Below are 16,373 nucleotides of genomic sequence, written 5' to 3'. Positions count from 1 at the left end.
CATTATCATTATTATTATTATTATTATTATTATAATCGGTGCCTTTTGAAGGCGCTCGCTGGTTTCTCGTGGCAGTAAACAGACGCTGTAAATTATATATATATATATATATATATATATATATATATATATATATATATATATATATATATATATATATATATTATACTGGTGTATAATGTGGGGTGAGCTCCATTACGCGCCGCTTTATCCGTCCGATTATAGCCCCCCGTGATAACTGCAGTATAATACAAATAAAACAAAGCGCCTTAGGGGACGGATGTACAGTGAGCGCCAAGCCGAGTTGTGACCAGAAACTATTAACACGGCAGGCAGGACGTCTGCTGTCACAAGCCATCCTCCTCACTGAGCCGAGGGAAGCGGGTCCACCCGAACCTCCCCGGTCCTCTTGGCTTAGCCCGGCGGAGGACCGGCCGAGAAGGCTTTGCTTTAAGGGCTACAAAGTGATTTATTTAATCTCTATCCGAGGAGCGGGGTCTACCCGGACGTTGAACCAAACGTAACGCTCAGGCGCTACCCACTCGGGAGTCAGAGAGAAGTGGAGTATAAGAAGTTAATAATAATAAGAAAGCGCGTTTCTTAAAAGCGGTGCAGCCTGAGACGCACAGGACAGCCGGCTGCTTTTTAATCACTTTACAGCTTTTGTTGTTTGAAATGAAGCAACCGAGGACACTTAGTTGATCTTCTGGGATGTTTATGAACAATGGTAAATAATAAATGAAAAGCGACGCACTTGTTTTATATTCAGGCCTATATTCAAAAGTATTCCGCAATAAATTAGGCACGGAAATGATTGACGCAAGGTAACCTTATTTTAGGTTGAATAACAAAACGTGCCAATGAATCTAAAAAATAAATCCTTCACAATGGAAACACATTTAATTGTGTACAAAGGGAAAAGACAACAGGCGATTGGAACTTAAAGCAGCAAAGACAATATAAATGAATGGAGTATGAAAGCATCTTTATTGAAGACTTGGGTTATGACAGAATAAATAAACAGATCATGTTTACAAATGAAGACAGCCAAATGTGGAACTAAAAGATATCGCACGTGAAAGCATTGTTTTCCCCCCACTATACAATAAATACAAAGATGTTGAGTGTGCATGATTATAACGGTACTTTACAAGCAGCTCTCACGAAAAACCGCAATAAATATTTTTTATTTTAGTCTACTTTCGGCCGCGTGAATCCAGAAGATTTTTTTTTTTTTTTGGAAGTTACTTGCCAAAGCTGTGATAAAATAATACAAGGTTAAAAGCACTTTGCTCTCCCGTCCACTATCACCAGGATCCAGCTCCAAATTGGTTGGTAAACGCTTTTGAGTAAATAAGGGGAAGTTGGGATTTATGAAGGATAACGTGTTACCCTTCAAGACATTTTACAACAAGTAAAAACTTTGTGAATAGAAGTAATTAAAAGTTACACAGTCAAGTAATGAATGTAAATTAAAGATACTGTTATAACATTCGTTTTTTTAACACTTCCCCCAACTGAGATGTCAGAAAAAAACGTTTGTTGTACCTCGAAATAACACATCTCTTTAACGGTAACACATTTAAAAAATGATTCAAAACACATGTGCATTTCCATGACACAGCTCTGCGTTGGGTTCAAACATTATAAGATGCAACATATATTTGTCAGTCGAGTCTCATTGGAGCCGTCCATGCTACGCTTTACCTCTGGTGTGCAATTACGTTAACACACGTACCTTTTGTGGTTAAGAGAATAATAAGTACAGTCAAATAAAAAGGCAGTATATAATCAGGAGAGTTTTGTTCAGTATAAACCGGGCAAAAGGCCCTGAGACCAAAAACAACAACCAGGTCAGGGTTGAAGAAACAGGGTAGAAACCTCTGGGAGAGCCACTCCATCCACAATCATCATAATAGTAATAATAATACATTATCATATGGGCTACATTTGTCCGTTGTCGATCACTGGAGGACACACTTCTCCTCCTTCTTGGTCATCTTGCCTTTGTTCTGTTCCAGAATCCTCTCCAGGTGCTCGTCGTCCTCCGCCCTGTAGGACAGGGGGGGTCAAAGGTCACAGGGTCAGAGTGGGGTGCAGGTGGTAGGATGGGCATGGGGCATGGGGGGTGTCCGGTACGCAGCTAGAGCACCGCGGTAACCGGCACCACTGCGCCCACCTGTGGAGCGGCCTAGCAGTGGGCGGGTGGGTGGGTGTTGACCTCTGACCCGGCCCCCATTGGCAGAGAGAGCTGCCAACACGGGCCGGGTCCCGCACAGACTCCGCCCATGCAGGTGTGCCCGCACTGGAACGATGGCCGTCGGTGCAGGGCGTGAGAGCCACTGAGCCATCAGCTGAAGGGCCTAGCTAACAGCTAGCCCAAGGCTATCAAAAGAGTACTTTTAGACCCACTAGAGTAAGCTTTAGGTAGCTTTTCGATTTAGTTAGTTTAAAATGAGTGAGGCTAAATGGTCAACTGTGAGAATCATGACTTCTGTGAAGCATAATAGATGACTATTCAATATGACCTTCATTACTGGGGTCTCATGGCCTTTTGGGAGCTCTGGTGTCTGTCTGTCTGTCTGTCTGTCTGTCTGTCTGTCTGTCTGTCTGTCTGTCTGTTGGTGTGGAGGTGGTGTGAAGGTCGTGTTTTTCTGTCTGTCTGTGTCTTGGTGTGGGGGTGGGACAGAGGTTCACTCACTGTTTCTCCTGTGCATCCAGGTCTCTGACCAGAGCGTCTCGCTTGTTCACCAGTATCACCAGTTCATCCAGTAGCAGCTGCTCGCGTCTCTTCTGGGCCTCAGTCTTCTGCCAGTCTGTAGCCATCAAACAAACAGGGAGGAAAACGGTCAACAGGGGAGGAGCTGTGGACCACCATGATGGACTGTGGCTCATGACTCATCGTCAAGGACCTGGAATTACCTTGAATTGCCTTGATTGATCAATCAAAGTGGAAAACAAGCACCCTTTTCTCCCAGAGTATGACCTAGGTCAAGGTTTCTTTGGAAACAAATGTAATCCCATAAAACAGTTGAGAAGTACAGAGATGATGGATGTTTATCTGACTCAAGGTGTCAAGTGAGAGGGAAGTAGACGGCTGCAGGACGCTGCACACAAGCAGCAAATTGTCTATACACACTTTAGGACACTGACATTGGGTAACCAATCGGGATCCTCCTGAAGTACATACAGACACAGACACAGACACAGACACAGACACAGACACAGACACACACACACACTCACACAGATACTCCTTGGGAACTTTGCGTTGCGAATGTGTATTTGTTCACGCCCTGGTTGGAGACAGAGCAGGATTTCAAGGTTTCAAGGCTCACAGAGCCCTTTATCACAGAGGAGCTACCTCTCCGAGCACTACCAACCAGGCTTCCCAAACAAGAGGCAGGTTGTCACCACAGGAGGACATAAGTGGTCACACGCTTCGGCAGGTGCCCCAAAGAGCTTCAGATCACTCAATGCTTGGTCGCCTCCTCAAACGCAGACCGGAGACAGGCCCGGGCCTGGGAACTGGCCCCTGCTTGGGGCAAAGGTCAGCCCCTAATTAACTGCCTTGAGTGGCCAGGCATGGCCAGGTAGAGCTCCACTCTGGACAAATCGGGTTGGGACAAGCTTCCTCTGGAACAGTGAGCTATGAAAATGAAAAAAATTAAACATGTGTTTCTTGTCTACTCTTGTGTTCTTATAATGTAAATTGTGCCATCAGATCTACCATTAAAGCTGCTGGAGGTAAAAATTGTGATTTGAACAGAAAAGAGCAGAAGAAGAGAGCAAGATTTTGAAACCAAGATCCCCGAAACCTCTCCTCCCTACGTTGCTTCGCCATTGATAAGTGTTGCATGTCACACACCTGTGAGTGACAGTATGGACTCACCTTACCCATCAGGGAGGAGACGCTCTGATTGGTCAGGAACGGTCTAAAGTTGAAATATTCCCCTACAGACGCACAGTCACAGTCACATCCCAACATCACAGCACATCCAACTCACTAACAGCTAATTGATGCAGCTTTTCCAACAGATGACACTTAAACAATGGCTGCAACACCACATTTATATCATTAGTGCTCATATTATAATACCCTCTGGTTTCTTCTCAGGGTGTCATGTATTTGTTGCTCCGCAGCAAATTGTTCCAGAGAGCACGCTGGATGAGACCCCACATCAGTTAGCTTCATATTCAACATTAATTTCGAGTTTTGCCGCCAAATGTCATATATGAAATTAAATGTCAACATGAAACCTTACTGAGTTTGCGTATGTGGTGAGCCTTGGGTCTCCTCCATTGTTGCTGTTCATCTACGTTCATCTACCAGTTAGCTGACCACTGAGTGCAGACTGTGACCAGCCCTGCCAGAGTCCCTTTGATGCGAAGCGACTCCTAGGATCCCAACTGCCCTAGAGCCGAGGGTGGAGTGGTCCCACCTGAGAACCACTCTGCGTCACCAGAGCCTAATGCCCTGATCAACAAACACACAGCCAAACACAGCCTAATGGCTATGAATACGTGGATGGGCTGGGGCGTGTTCCAGGTCTTCAGGTGGAGGGGGGGCCCCAGAGGGAGCAGGTGGGCCCCGGCCCCCCGCTGAGCCAGTGTTGGTTCAAACATCTGTCGTCCAACATTACATTTACACATATAGGATGCTTTCAGGATCAGTGAGGACATCCCTCTCTGCTCCATCTCTTATTAATATATATATATTAATAGTATATAAAGATCCATCTGCTAAAGTGACCAATATCATGGAGGAAGGAGTCAGATTAAAAGCCCAAGCAGGGGGCAAACAGAAGAAACAACTGTAAATGATGTGATAAATACTATTTAGGGTTCTGTAGATTGGAATCATAGTGTTGAGGAACCTCAGAATTACATTTCTATGAACTCGCACCTCCTGGTCATATTTAAAGCTTGGGAGATAGAGAGAGAAAGATAGAGGGAAAGACACAGGGAGAAACAGAGAGAGAGTGGGAGCGGGAGAGAGAGAAAGATAGAGGGAAAGAGAGAGAGAGAGAGAGAGAGAGAGAGAGAGAGAGAGAGAGAGAGAGCGAGAGCGCGGCAGAGAGGGGTTTCATTGTCCCTGTGAGGATTCAAATGTGGCCGAGCGGCGTTTGACTTCTGTGGCTTGTAGGGAGCGTTTAACTTCAACCCTCTATCAATATTTAACCGCCTATTGATTCCCACAGAAAAAAGAAAGCTGTAAAATGTCACCCCCCCAAAAATAAAGCATGGCTTTATTAAAAATAAATATCCCCCCCTCCCCTCTGCATGTTGGGTCAAGTTGTGCTTTGCTCTGTGTTGTGTGTGTGTGGGAGTGAGAGGCTGGGTTGGTGTGTCACGCTGTGCTCAGTGTGTTTGTCCTGAAAGCTCTTTTTTCATTGGTCCTGGTCATCCCTTTGAAGTCGACCACAGAGCGAAATGAACACAGTCCCAATATTTGGCTCTTCCTCCTTGGTGCTTTCATTCCTTATTTCTCCCCTTTCATTCCCTCCCCTTCCTTCTCTCTCTGGGAAATCCTTCTTCATCGTGGCCCTTTGAAGACAGACTAATACTTCAAATATGCCAAAAATGTAGAGAGCTCTAATGTTTACGATTAATAAAAAAAACAATTAGCAAAGGGAAGAAAAGGAATTTGAGTGGAAAGTGTAGTATACTAACTGGTCCATAGAAGTCACTAGGTCTAGGTCAGTACTCAAGTTGATCGCTATACTAGAATATCCTTCTTAAATCCATCTCAAGAGTCCACAAGAAACGGCTTAACAGCTTTTAAGACAAAAGAAAGTACCAAACCGAAACAAGCAAAATACAATTATCACTGAAAAAGTATTGCTCCTTGAGAACATCCAGGGCAGAAAGCTAAGGTCAGGTGGTTGGCAGTTAAGGGGGGGGGGGTTGTTAGCAGCACAGAATTGGGGTAAAGTACTGCTGTCAATCAGAGGTAGCCGAGTCCCGCCCCCCTCATTAGGAAGGTAAACAATAATGGAGACCGAACAGAGATGGGAGCAAAGCACTCTGGGTAACAAGACACCCAGGGGGAAAAAAACACAACACACACCACCGCCCACCATATAAAGAGGGAGGACAGCAAATCAGGAAGAGAACGAGAGACAGAGGGCGAGAGAGAGAAAAAAAGAGACAGCGATGGCAAGAGAGAGAAATACTGAGAGGGATAGAGAGAAGAGAAATAAAGGACAGAAAGAGAGGAAGAGTGAACAGGAGAAATGAGAGTCACTTATAGAGTGATTGAGGGTGAGAAAAAAGGCAGAGTGCAATTCTTGTGGATTAACAACCACCCCCCCACCCCCTTCTGATGGGGGCGTGTCGCGTTGAGACTCACATGGTCGCTGCTTATTCAGACAGCCTTGGCAGAATGGTAACCATGTGAGTATGCACAAGCCACACAGGAATGTGACGGTTCAAATACGCCCCCCCCCACACACTGCACACAAGCCTAAATGTATTCAAGTGTGCAACTGCTCCCATGCCCTTCTTAAAGGGAGAGAGATAGAGAGAGAGAGAGAGAGAGAGAGAGAGAGAGAGAGAGAGAGAGAGAGAGAGAGAGAGATGGACACAAGATAGCGGGAGGACAGACACAGAAAGATTGTGTGCAGTGCTGCCCCAAATTCAACCACATTCTGGTCTCTCACACACACACACACACACACACACACACACACACACACACACACACACACACACACACACACACACACACACACACACACACACACACACACACACACACACACACACAGATTGAATGGCTCATATCAGAGTTTATCGAGAGTGGTTCAAAGCAGGTACTAAAACAAATAAAGGCACATTGAGGACTTTACTGTCTCTCTCTCAGTGTCTTTGGGGCTCTCTCTCTCGTCTGTGTGTGTCCCTCCCTCTCTAATTCTACATGTCTGTTTGTATGTCTCTCTCCCCTCTTCATCTCTATATTGTCTCTTGACGGTGGAAGGGTCTGCCGTGTGTTTTGGCCAGGGGCCAAATGGCATCAGGAGACAAAGAGGGTGCGGTAGGAGGGAGGGCACCGGGGCCAACATGGCCGACAGCGCCGAGCTCTGTGTCATTCATAGAAATAATAATAATAAAAAAACAGCCCCTTAACCGATGCTTCTTATTCGTCATCCTGATTTCCCATAACATAACCAGGTCGTTTCTGTCAGTGACATCAATGGAAAGAAAAAAGAAAGTCATAAGCTGTAGGTTCATTTATACGGCAATATATATGACATGAGCCGTTTTCTAAGCGGTTACGCTCCATAACAGAATGTGTCTGTGTATTTACAACGCTCAGCCAACAGCAAGCTGTACTTTATTCAAATGCATATATTTCATACAGAAAATTAAAAGCATGTGCCATGAAGGCAGAGTCAAATAACACTCAGCATATTTTATTCTTGCCAAACCTCTCAATGTATAGAAACATTCAAAATGATTATGTGCTCTGTTTAAAACTTAAACCCTTCCATTCCCTAGAGGGGGTTCCTTACGACAGGTTGCACTCCTGAGAGTGCTGTGTGTTGCCCTGAAAGAATTGACATCATGAAGCGAGGCCCATGTGATAGGCGGTGTACCTTATCAATCAGGGTCTGGAGCACACTGGCCTGACGCGCCACAAAGCCCAGATAGATGTACACATGTGAGGGGGTGGGGAGTGTGAGGGGCTAATCCTCTGCATAGGATTACATATTGATTTTAAAAATATAAAAAAAGCTTATCAAATCAAACGGTAGCAGGGGGCCCGGGCTGTGCATAAATCCTGTTTAGACAACGAGAGGGCGTCTAAAGAGAGGGCGTGTATGTACCAGAAGCAAAGGCTTTTGTACACACACACACACACGCACCCATACCAATACAGGCACAAACACACTTGAGCTGGTTTCAAGGTACAGTATGGGCCGTCGTAATAAGTTGTGTCTCAGCGTGTAGTCGTGTTGAGTTTGTGGCGTAGGGTGCATTATGCGTGTTTGTAAGTGGCCGTGGGACTGGCTAGGAAGATGAAGAAGCCATCTTGGATCAGGTAAGCAGTGTTAAGACGTTTTTACAACTCTGCAAGCGCACATGCATACAACCACAGACACAGTATGAAAAAGTAAAAACATGTCATTCTCTAGAAGCAGGAATATCAGGTATCTCTGAAAGAAGGATACGGCACAGCTTTTAAGTTTGGTCCTCTTTTCTACTTCAAAGAAAAAGCTAAATTGTCTGTCTCTTGTGTATCCTGTGCCAAGTATGAGCCAATATAAAAACACAATATAAAAAAAACAACATATCAAAAGGCACTAATCAATACCAATCATTCCAACATAAAATACTGGGGTTATGTTAATAAGCTGTTATAATAATTATATCATTCAGGTAGAGTTTTTTTGTGGTTCCTTTTCATCACACCACAAAGAACCATAACTCAAAACCCCCAATCCACCCAGCGATGGATGTAGAATATACAATCCAGGCAAAACAAAGTGCTTTAAATGTGTTTGAGGCTTGAAAGAGAAGAATGCTTCGGCACTCTGTGCTCAAAAACAAAGAATCACTGAAAGGATCATCACTAACAAATATTCAGTTCCCTTCTTGTTTAGGAGACGACTATATCAGAGAGACAGGTGGATTGACAGACCGCACAGACAGAAAGACACGCACACACACACACACACACACACACACACACACACACACACACACACACACACACACACACACACACACACACACACACACACACACACACACACACACACACACACACACACACCTACCAGACCGCCTCCTCCCCCTTGCTAATTACAATTGATTTATCAGGGAGCAGGTAGCTTATCAGCCGCCTGGCCAAATGACCATGGGTGTCTCCGAGCGCCACCGCTAGGTTTTAGGGGAGTGTGCGTGGTTCAATGTCGAACGGCAAAATCAATTAGCATTGATTGGCTAAAGGTTCATTTTCCCATAGCGGAGACGGTGGAGAAAGGGATTTCAGTCCATTGGCTCACCCCGACAACTTTGATGCAGCACAATGGCTGCGTTCTCAGCTGCCGCACAGCCTGGAGAGAGAACAAAACTCCAATAATAGAACTTCTTTATCCCCCCACCCGCTGCCTCTCACTTAGCCTGGCCGCGGCTAGGTTTCAAATCAGCCATTGACTATTCAGGCCTAGCCAGGAGACAGATAGCATTGATCACGTATCACAGGCAGAAACCCCTCCTAAACAGTCATCAGGAGCACGTGGATGAATTCATAGACCGTCCTGCTGCTACTGGAAGCAGAAGGGTGAGTATACTATAGGGGGTCACAGGACCAGTCCTCGCTTTAAAAGGACAACACAGTCGAAGGAAAGACACTGGGCGCACGCCATTGGGAACGTGAGCACAGATTGAGCCAGCAGAGGCCACACACTCTCACCTTCGATGGCCAGCATGGCCCTCAGCTCTCTGTTGAGCAGCTCAAAGCGGCGCTCCAGATCGTGCTCCTTCTCCCTGAAACGCAGAAAGGTACACCGGGTTACAATGGGCTCCTCCTACCTATTCTGACAGCAACCAGTGATAATCACAGGGAGCCCCTCCATTTGATTTCATTTATCGAGCAAAGACACTGAGGCATACAATAAATCCCCCGCTCATCAGAAACATTACATCGGATGGATCCTTTCAGGGGCCTTTGGCCCCGAGCGTTAATGGCTGTGAGGTTCATCAATATGCGGACGACTTGATAATCAAGCACGTTAATGGTGTCCGAAGGCGTCTGACTGGGGGAGACCGGATATACATATATCTGTTCACTGGCCAGTCTATTATTCCACCATACAGTCACAGAGTCAGTCGAGGAGGATTCCGGGAGGAAACAGAAACAAGGTTCATCAATATGTTAATGACTTAATCATTAAACACTTAACAGGCGGCGCAATAAACATTGATTCAGCCACTGGGCCTGCTGGAGTTTCACATTAATCTACTACACATAACTGACACACACGCAGAGATATCCACACCATGAGTACACACAACGACTAGTTGGATGTGCGAATGGCTTGTCATAGGCAGGTGTGTGTGTGTGTGTGTGTATGTGTGTTTGTGTTGCGAATGGCTTGACACAGTGTGTGTGTGTGTGCACGTGTCCATACATATGTCTAGGAGGGTATCAGCGTTTCTGAACAATTAAATCGGGCCGTCTTTCAGCGCTATTAGAAAATGAGCTCATTCTGCAGCTAATAGAATTTGTCCTTCAAAGGATTTCTATTTTTTCCTCCCGGGCCACAAAGACACAACGGCCAGGCCTAATAATCAGCCGCTCAGTCAATGGGCCACTTTAAAAGCCCTGCTTTTTCCAGCATATAATGTGATTATGAAGACTTCAATCTCTACTCCACTCACACCCTTTGAAATCCTAACGGCCGCAAATGAAGAAAAACGTTGTGTGTGTGTGTGTGTGTGTGTGTGTGTGTGTGTGTGTGTGCGTGCGTGTGTGTATGTGTGTGTGTGTGTGGGTGTGTCCACCTGTCGTTTCTAGGCCACACACATAGTAAGAAGAGATGGAGCTTTGGTATTGGATGGTGTATTGATTTCACATGGACCCCACATGTAAATCAATGGGCGAATAGACAAGAGACAGGTAATAAAGTGTCAAAGCCCGCGTTGAGGAGACGTCTCAACTGCTTTGATGAACCATGTGTACTCTTCATTACGTCGTGGTAGCCTGGCTCCACCCGCCTAAGTACTTCCGCTCAATTTTTATCTCCCTTCAGTACTAGGTCTAGGTCTGCGGAATGTTAGTGGGTTTTCTCCGTCCAAATGTTCTGCTTCCAATCAGCGAACAGAGGGAGTGGCTGAGATCAATGACGTTAAAGTCAGCTCTCGTTGACGGACATCTTCACGCACGGTGTTTGGTTTGTTTACAGCCTGCGCGCAACGTGATTCCCGGCCAAACGTTAGCGATTGGTTATGGCGGATCCAGAGTGGCACTGGGCAGATCCAATAGTTTTAAACTTCAACAGACACTCGCCTTCAAGTGAGTTAATGTTTGTCGATTGAGTAGGTCCAGATTCTCTGTGCAAATGAAATGAAGTACGAGAGTCTGGTAGGACCAGGCTACACGTCGTGGTATAGTGGTAACAACACAGATCAGCATGTTAAGCACGGTGACGCTAACTAGACGCTGCCTTACGTGTGAAGCACAATCTCAGAGGCTGTAAACTCCAGTGTGTACACAGACAGAACAAAGGGATCATGTTCATGTGGTTAATGGTTCAGTAACTGGTCCTGTTTACACAAGAGGAATATCAGGATTCTACAATAGGGTTTTTTAAATCCAGATTGTATATAGATAAAAGAAACAATTCTGTTTACAAACAGGAGCAGTCCCGCTCCAGACCGTCTCAGCAGTAGACTAAGGGGCCATTCAAGAGACAGCCAGCCTCGTGACTGTCCGGGCCATGCGTGTGAATATGGTCACACAAAATGGACAACAAATGGACAACCAATGGACACTGTTTTCCCCATCTTCATGTTATCGTCTATAACCTTCCTATAGGCGGCCTTTGGTTTTTGTATTCCATCATTTCTCTGATGAGGTGTGACTTGGCAGGAGATTGTGTCTAGACCAGAACCAGTGTGTAGTGAACCTAGATTGAGGGCTGTATTTGACATGGCATGTTTGTCTTGAGTGTTTGTCTTACAGCAGGGAGAGCTGGTTCTGTCGTCTGATGAGGGCGTTCTTCTTGTTGACCAGCATGAACCACTCCTGCATCATGGCCTCCTCCTCCTCCTTGTTGTTTCCTGCAGGACACAGAAACATCACTCCGTGAATACACTCAGTACATCCTTTAAATGAGCAGCATCACACGAGTCACTCCTTAGTGATCTGTGTTGCCTTTTTGAGGCGTGTGGTTGATCAACTATTCTTTAGATCATTACTCCTGTACATTACTCATACTAACATTAATCAATACCATTTATTTAGCACTTTTTTCATGGAACTCAAAGCAATTGACATAGTGAGCGTGTATGTGTGTGTTTGTTTAAGTGTATGAGTGCAGAGTGTAGATTATTAATTGTAAGTTTCCATTTAATACTAAATTGTGGGTCCTCAGCAATGAGGTTTGACCGGCCTGAGATCAGAACTCTAATATCAGTGCACAATGTGACGTTGGCCCAGCCCCATGGAGCCCCATGCATGAGTGAAGATCAGCAAGCAGAGCTCCAGTAACAGGACCACATGTTGTTGTTGCTGTGGTTTGATTCTATCCTTTGACGTTGGTAAGAGGGTCTCCAATATGCAACACAAATAGCTTGCTGAGAATGCTTTCTTAACTGTATCATCACATAGTCTGCAATCACCAGAGACAACTGCTTAATCCAAGGGTTATTTAACAGAGACACACACCATCACAGACCACCTGGGGCATGGGAGACTGTGGACATTTCAGCTTTTTGGAGCTAGCGATTGTTTGTAATTTAATTTAGGATGGAGGGATGTTAAGGGGAAGGTAAAGAAGAACCCGAAAAAAAAGGGGAGGAAGTCAACGGTGGGATTTAGTGGAATCAGCGGCTGATGGATTATGGCGACCAGCAGACGCACGCCACTCTGAGCGGGATAAAGCCTCCTGACAGGTCACCATGTCTCCTCGCAGTCCAATAAAACAAGGAAATAATAACGGGCAATATTAAGCTGCTGTGACATTGTAGCCAAGCAGGCTGGAAGTGCAGAGGGATTAGAAAGCCAGAAGCCCCCCACTCCCCCCCCCCCCCCTTCCCACACCCCCCGATAGCAGCCTGAAAACACTCGGCGGCCAACAGCCTGCGAGAGTCACAAAACAGCCTGCCAAGAACCACCAGCAAGGCATTAATCAGGCTGCAAACGGATAGGTGAGACACAGCTAGCAAACAGCAAGGCCAAAACAACCTTGCAGTCAGCAGGCTGCAACGCAGTTGGTTACCACCCATTAAGTCAGCCCACAGATTCGCCAGCAAATAAGAAACAAAGAAGCAGAGGGTAAGTAGACGTTTCATGTCATTTCACATCACATTGTCACATCTCACCTTAATGTTACACCGAGAAATCACAGCACAGATAAGATGGCTTCATCCATACAAATGGAATCAACACCTGCAGTTAATTAATAATTAATATGGCCAGCATATTGAGGGATGTTGCAATGTATGACCTCACTACAGAAATGACAATAACTCAGTAAAATGTACGAGGGATGGGTGTTTCCTACCCACTGCCCCACATAATGACATAGAGCTAACACTGCCACTGTTAATGGTTGTGTTGCTGTTGTCAGCTTGTATATGTGCGAAAACAAGAGAAACTGACAAACTGACACTCACCGCTGGGTGTGAAAACAAACAGCAAATGTATCCTTGGCAAGCTCTGTTGACCCTGCTTCTGTGGAACCAACCTTGGCTCTGACACTGTGCATCCATGTTGGCTCTCAGGGGAGCCATCTTGGATCAAAGAGTCTAGTCGCTTGGCAGGTTGCTTTCTGGGCCCTACATGCCATTTTTCACCACTTTATCCCGAGCAGAGGAGAGCAGGAAATGGGGCCAATTACAACTGAGACCTGGAGCAATACGTCGATACGATGTTTGATCATAACATCAAAGGACCGATGAATATGTCTATAAAGATAAAGGATAAAGATATGGTCTGCTTCCATATCAGGGGCGGTGTTATCGTCATCAATATCATGCTCTGTGCTATTCTCTTATCAATGTTGCCAGAGCTGTGAGAGACAGATAAAATCCATGTGCGCACATGAACACACACACACACACAAACATGCATGTGCACGCACACACACACACACACACAAAAGTATGTAGTTATGACAATAAAAAATACACGTGGCAAACCGTTTTAGACAAGCCAGTTCCATGATGTATTAGCTGGGTATAAGACTCCCTATGTGTTTCCCCTGATTCTGCCTCAGAGCTTAAGAAAGGGCAATGCCTCAAGTTCATCCACTCGCAAACAAATATCAATACAGATAGAGACAGCTATAAATGGAGCGATCTCATAGAGTCCAACAGCTAATCCGGTTTGTGAATTAGACTAGATCTAAAAAGGTTATTTAAGGATGTGCTTTGTTCCCACCGTCCGGCACCGAGGGCCAGGGAGGGCCAGAGGTCGGGACACGTAGGACGGCAGCAGGAAAGAGGACCCGAGGAACATTGTTTTCTCTAATGATGCAGCAGCCTGGTAAAGCCTGCCCCTGTGCTCAGCATGCACACCAAGTAGTCAGGGAGCTGACCTCATTCATGTGAGGATAAGACTTCAAGGCATGATATGTGGAAACATAAATTTTGGTTTGATTCCATGCAAATCCTTCATAGAACAGTGGTAGTCTGTTTAGCTTGAGCCAAGACCCTTCATTTTGCACTTCTCTTTAAACAATTCCCCTGATATGTCTAGGAAACTTTGATAAGTGCCAACCCAAAATAATAAAGATCAAATGTGAGAGTGTCTCTGATGAGTGTGCACATTTAAGCAGTGATAGCAAACTTGTGCCTTCTGAGATATGTGATGGGACCAGCTGAGTGTGCTACAACTCGTACCGCATGGACTGTTTCAGCAGTAGTGTCAGGTGATGCTTTCCAGACAACACAGTGCAGCACTTTATTTACAGTGCATTTTTTACGTTGAAGTAATACAAAATACTTAATACCCCTATTGAATATTGGTTTTCCTTACTGTTAATTTGCATTGATTATATTCTCCACCTCTGCTGTCAGAACTATGTTTCATACCTGCTTTGGTCTGTTTTCCCTGTGCCCCCCCCTCAGTCTCTCTCCCTCTCTCACTCCATGGCACATGACATTTCTCTCTCTCTCTCCCTGGGTCTCTCTCTCCTGGTCTGTAGTATTCTCTGCAGGAGTGGGCTGAGTTGTAGAGGCTCTTTATGTGGTACAGAAGCCTTTCTAGCGGCTCCTCAATAGGACACACAATGGGCCCGGCAGCCAGCGCAGGTCCCTGCTTTATTGAACCTGCGTATAATGTCGGCTGAATGAAACACATTAACCAATTTATTCCCCCCTCCCCCTGGCCCCGTGAACATGTTAAAATAAAGCAGGGAAATTGACAAAAAAATTGGAGAGAAAGGAAAAAACTGAACAGGCCATTCAATGGCTGCCTTTTCCACCGATGTCATTTGTCAACCACTGCTTACTTTGCCGTTTACAATAGGGAGGAGAGAGAGAGAGTGTGGGAGAGCGAGAGAGAGCGAGAGAGCGTGAGTTAGCAAGAGAGCGAGAGAGAGGGAGAGAGAGAGAGAGAGAGAGAGAGAGAGAGAGGAATTGAGAGGTGATCATTAGCGGGGCTCAATTGTGTGTAATTACTTCTGGTGTAACTAGTCACAGTTATAGAAATAGTCAACGAAATACAATAATAATTGTGAAATGGTCAAGGTGTTAATTTCTACGATACGGGAGTGTCATCATGCTGGTAAAAGTAGTCCATTTCAATACTTGTTTTCGTTCCTCATATAAAATGCTATCTTGACAATTTCTCAGGACAGATCAAAAGGATGTGAGTGCGAAAGCAATGTGTATTTTCTTAATATGTGTGTGAGAAAGACAGGAGAGGATAAGGGCAGGACATATTAGCAAAACATGTTTTAGAGAGATGCAGTTTAAATATACATATTAAACAGGAATACTTAGAATTAGCTGCATTAGCTGTAAACACAACCTCCTCCTAATCCCCCATATCCCTTTGATTGCCATACCTCTGCGTTTACATAGCCTTGTTTTCCATCACTCTCTCCATCACAGCCTGTCTCTCTCTCTCCATCAAAGCCTGTCTCTCTCTCCATCACAGCCTGTCTCTCTCTCCATCACAGCCGGTCTCTTTCCATCCCAGTCTCTCTCGCTCCACCGCAGCCTGTCTCTCTCTCCATCACAGCCTGTCTCTCTCCATCACAGCCTGTCTCTCTCTCCATCAAAGCATGTCTCTCTCTCCATCACAGCCTGTCTCTCTCTCCATCACAGCCTGTCTCTTTCCATCCCAGTCTCTCTCGCTCCACCGCAGCCTGTCTCTCTCTCCATCACAGCCTGCCTCTCTCCATCACAGCCTGTCTCTCTCGCCATCCCAGCCTGTCTCTCTCGCCATCACAGCCTGTCTCTCTCTCCATCACAGCCTGTCTCTCTCTCCATCACAGCCTTTCTCTCTCTCCATCACAGCCTGTCTCTCTCTCCATCACCGCCTGTCTCTCTCTCCATCACAGCCTGTCTCTCTCTCCATCACAGCCTGTCTCTCTCTCCATCACAGCCTGTCTCTCTCTCCATCACAGCCTTTCTCTCTCTCCATCACAGCCTGTCTCTCTCCATCACAGCCTGTCTCTCTCTCCATCACAGCC

General features: G+C 45.6%; 1 protein-coding gene across 4 annotated transcripts in view; it reads right to left on the bottom strand.

The window, feature by feature from the left end:
• Positions 1-780: 780 nt before the first annotated feature.
• ehbp1 (EH domain binding protein 1) overlaps positions 781-16,373 on the bottom strand; it is a 141,209-nt gene continuing 125,616 nt past the window's right edge. For 3 of the 4 annotated variants that reach the window (XM_056609563.1, XM_056609562.1, XM_056609564.1), the window contains exons 22-25: positions 11,691-11,790; positions 9,422-9,495; positions 2,702-2,816; positions 781-2,052 (exon numbers count right to left, since the gene is read on the bottom strand). In XM_056609563.1, the coding sequence (XP_056465538.1) occupies positions 1,965-2,052; positions 2,702-2,816; positions 9,422-9,495; positions 11,691-11,790 (377 nt within the window). In that variant the 3' untranslated portion in view covers positions 781-1,964. The remainder of the gene's footprint in view (positions 2,053-2,701; positions 2,817-9,421; positions 9,496-11,690; positions 11,791-16,373) is intronic. The other variant, XM_056609565.1, reaches the window with a different exon arrangement.

This window comes from Gadus chalcogrammus, chromosome 15, assembly GCF_026213295.1.
Source record: "Gadus chalcogrammus isolate NIFS_2021 chromosome 15, NIFS_Gcha_1.0, whole genome shotgun sequence".
In the NCBI taxonomy this organism is placed as follows: domain Eukaryota; kingdom Metazoa; phylum Chordata; class Actinopteri; order Gadiformes; family Gadidae; genus Gadus; species Gadus chalcogrammus.
The sequence above is the reverse complement of the archived record's forward strand: the minus strand, read 5'-3'. Positions and strand labels throughout refer to the sequence as shown.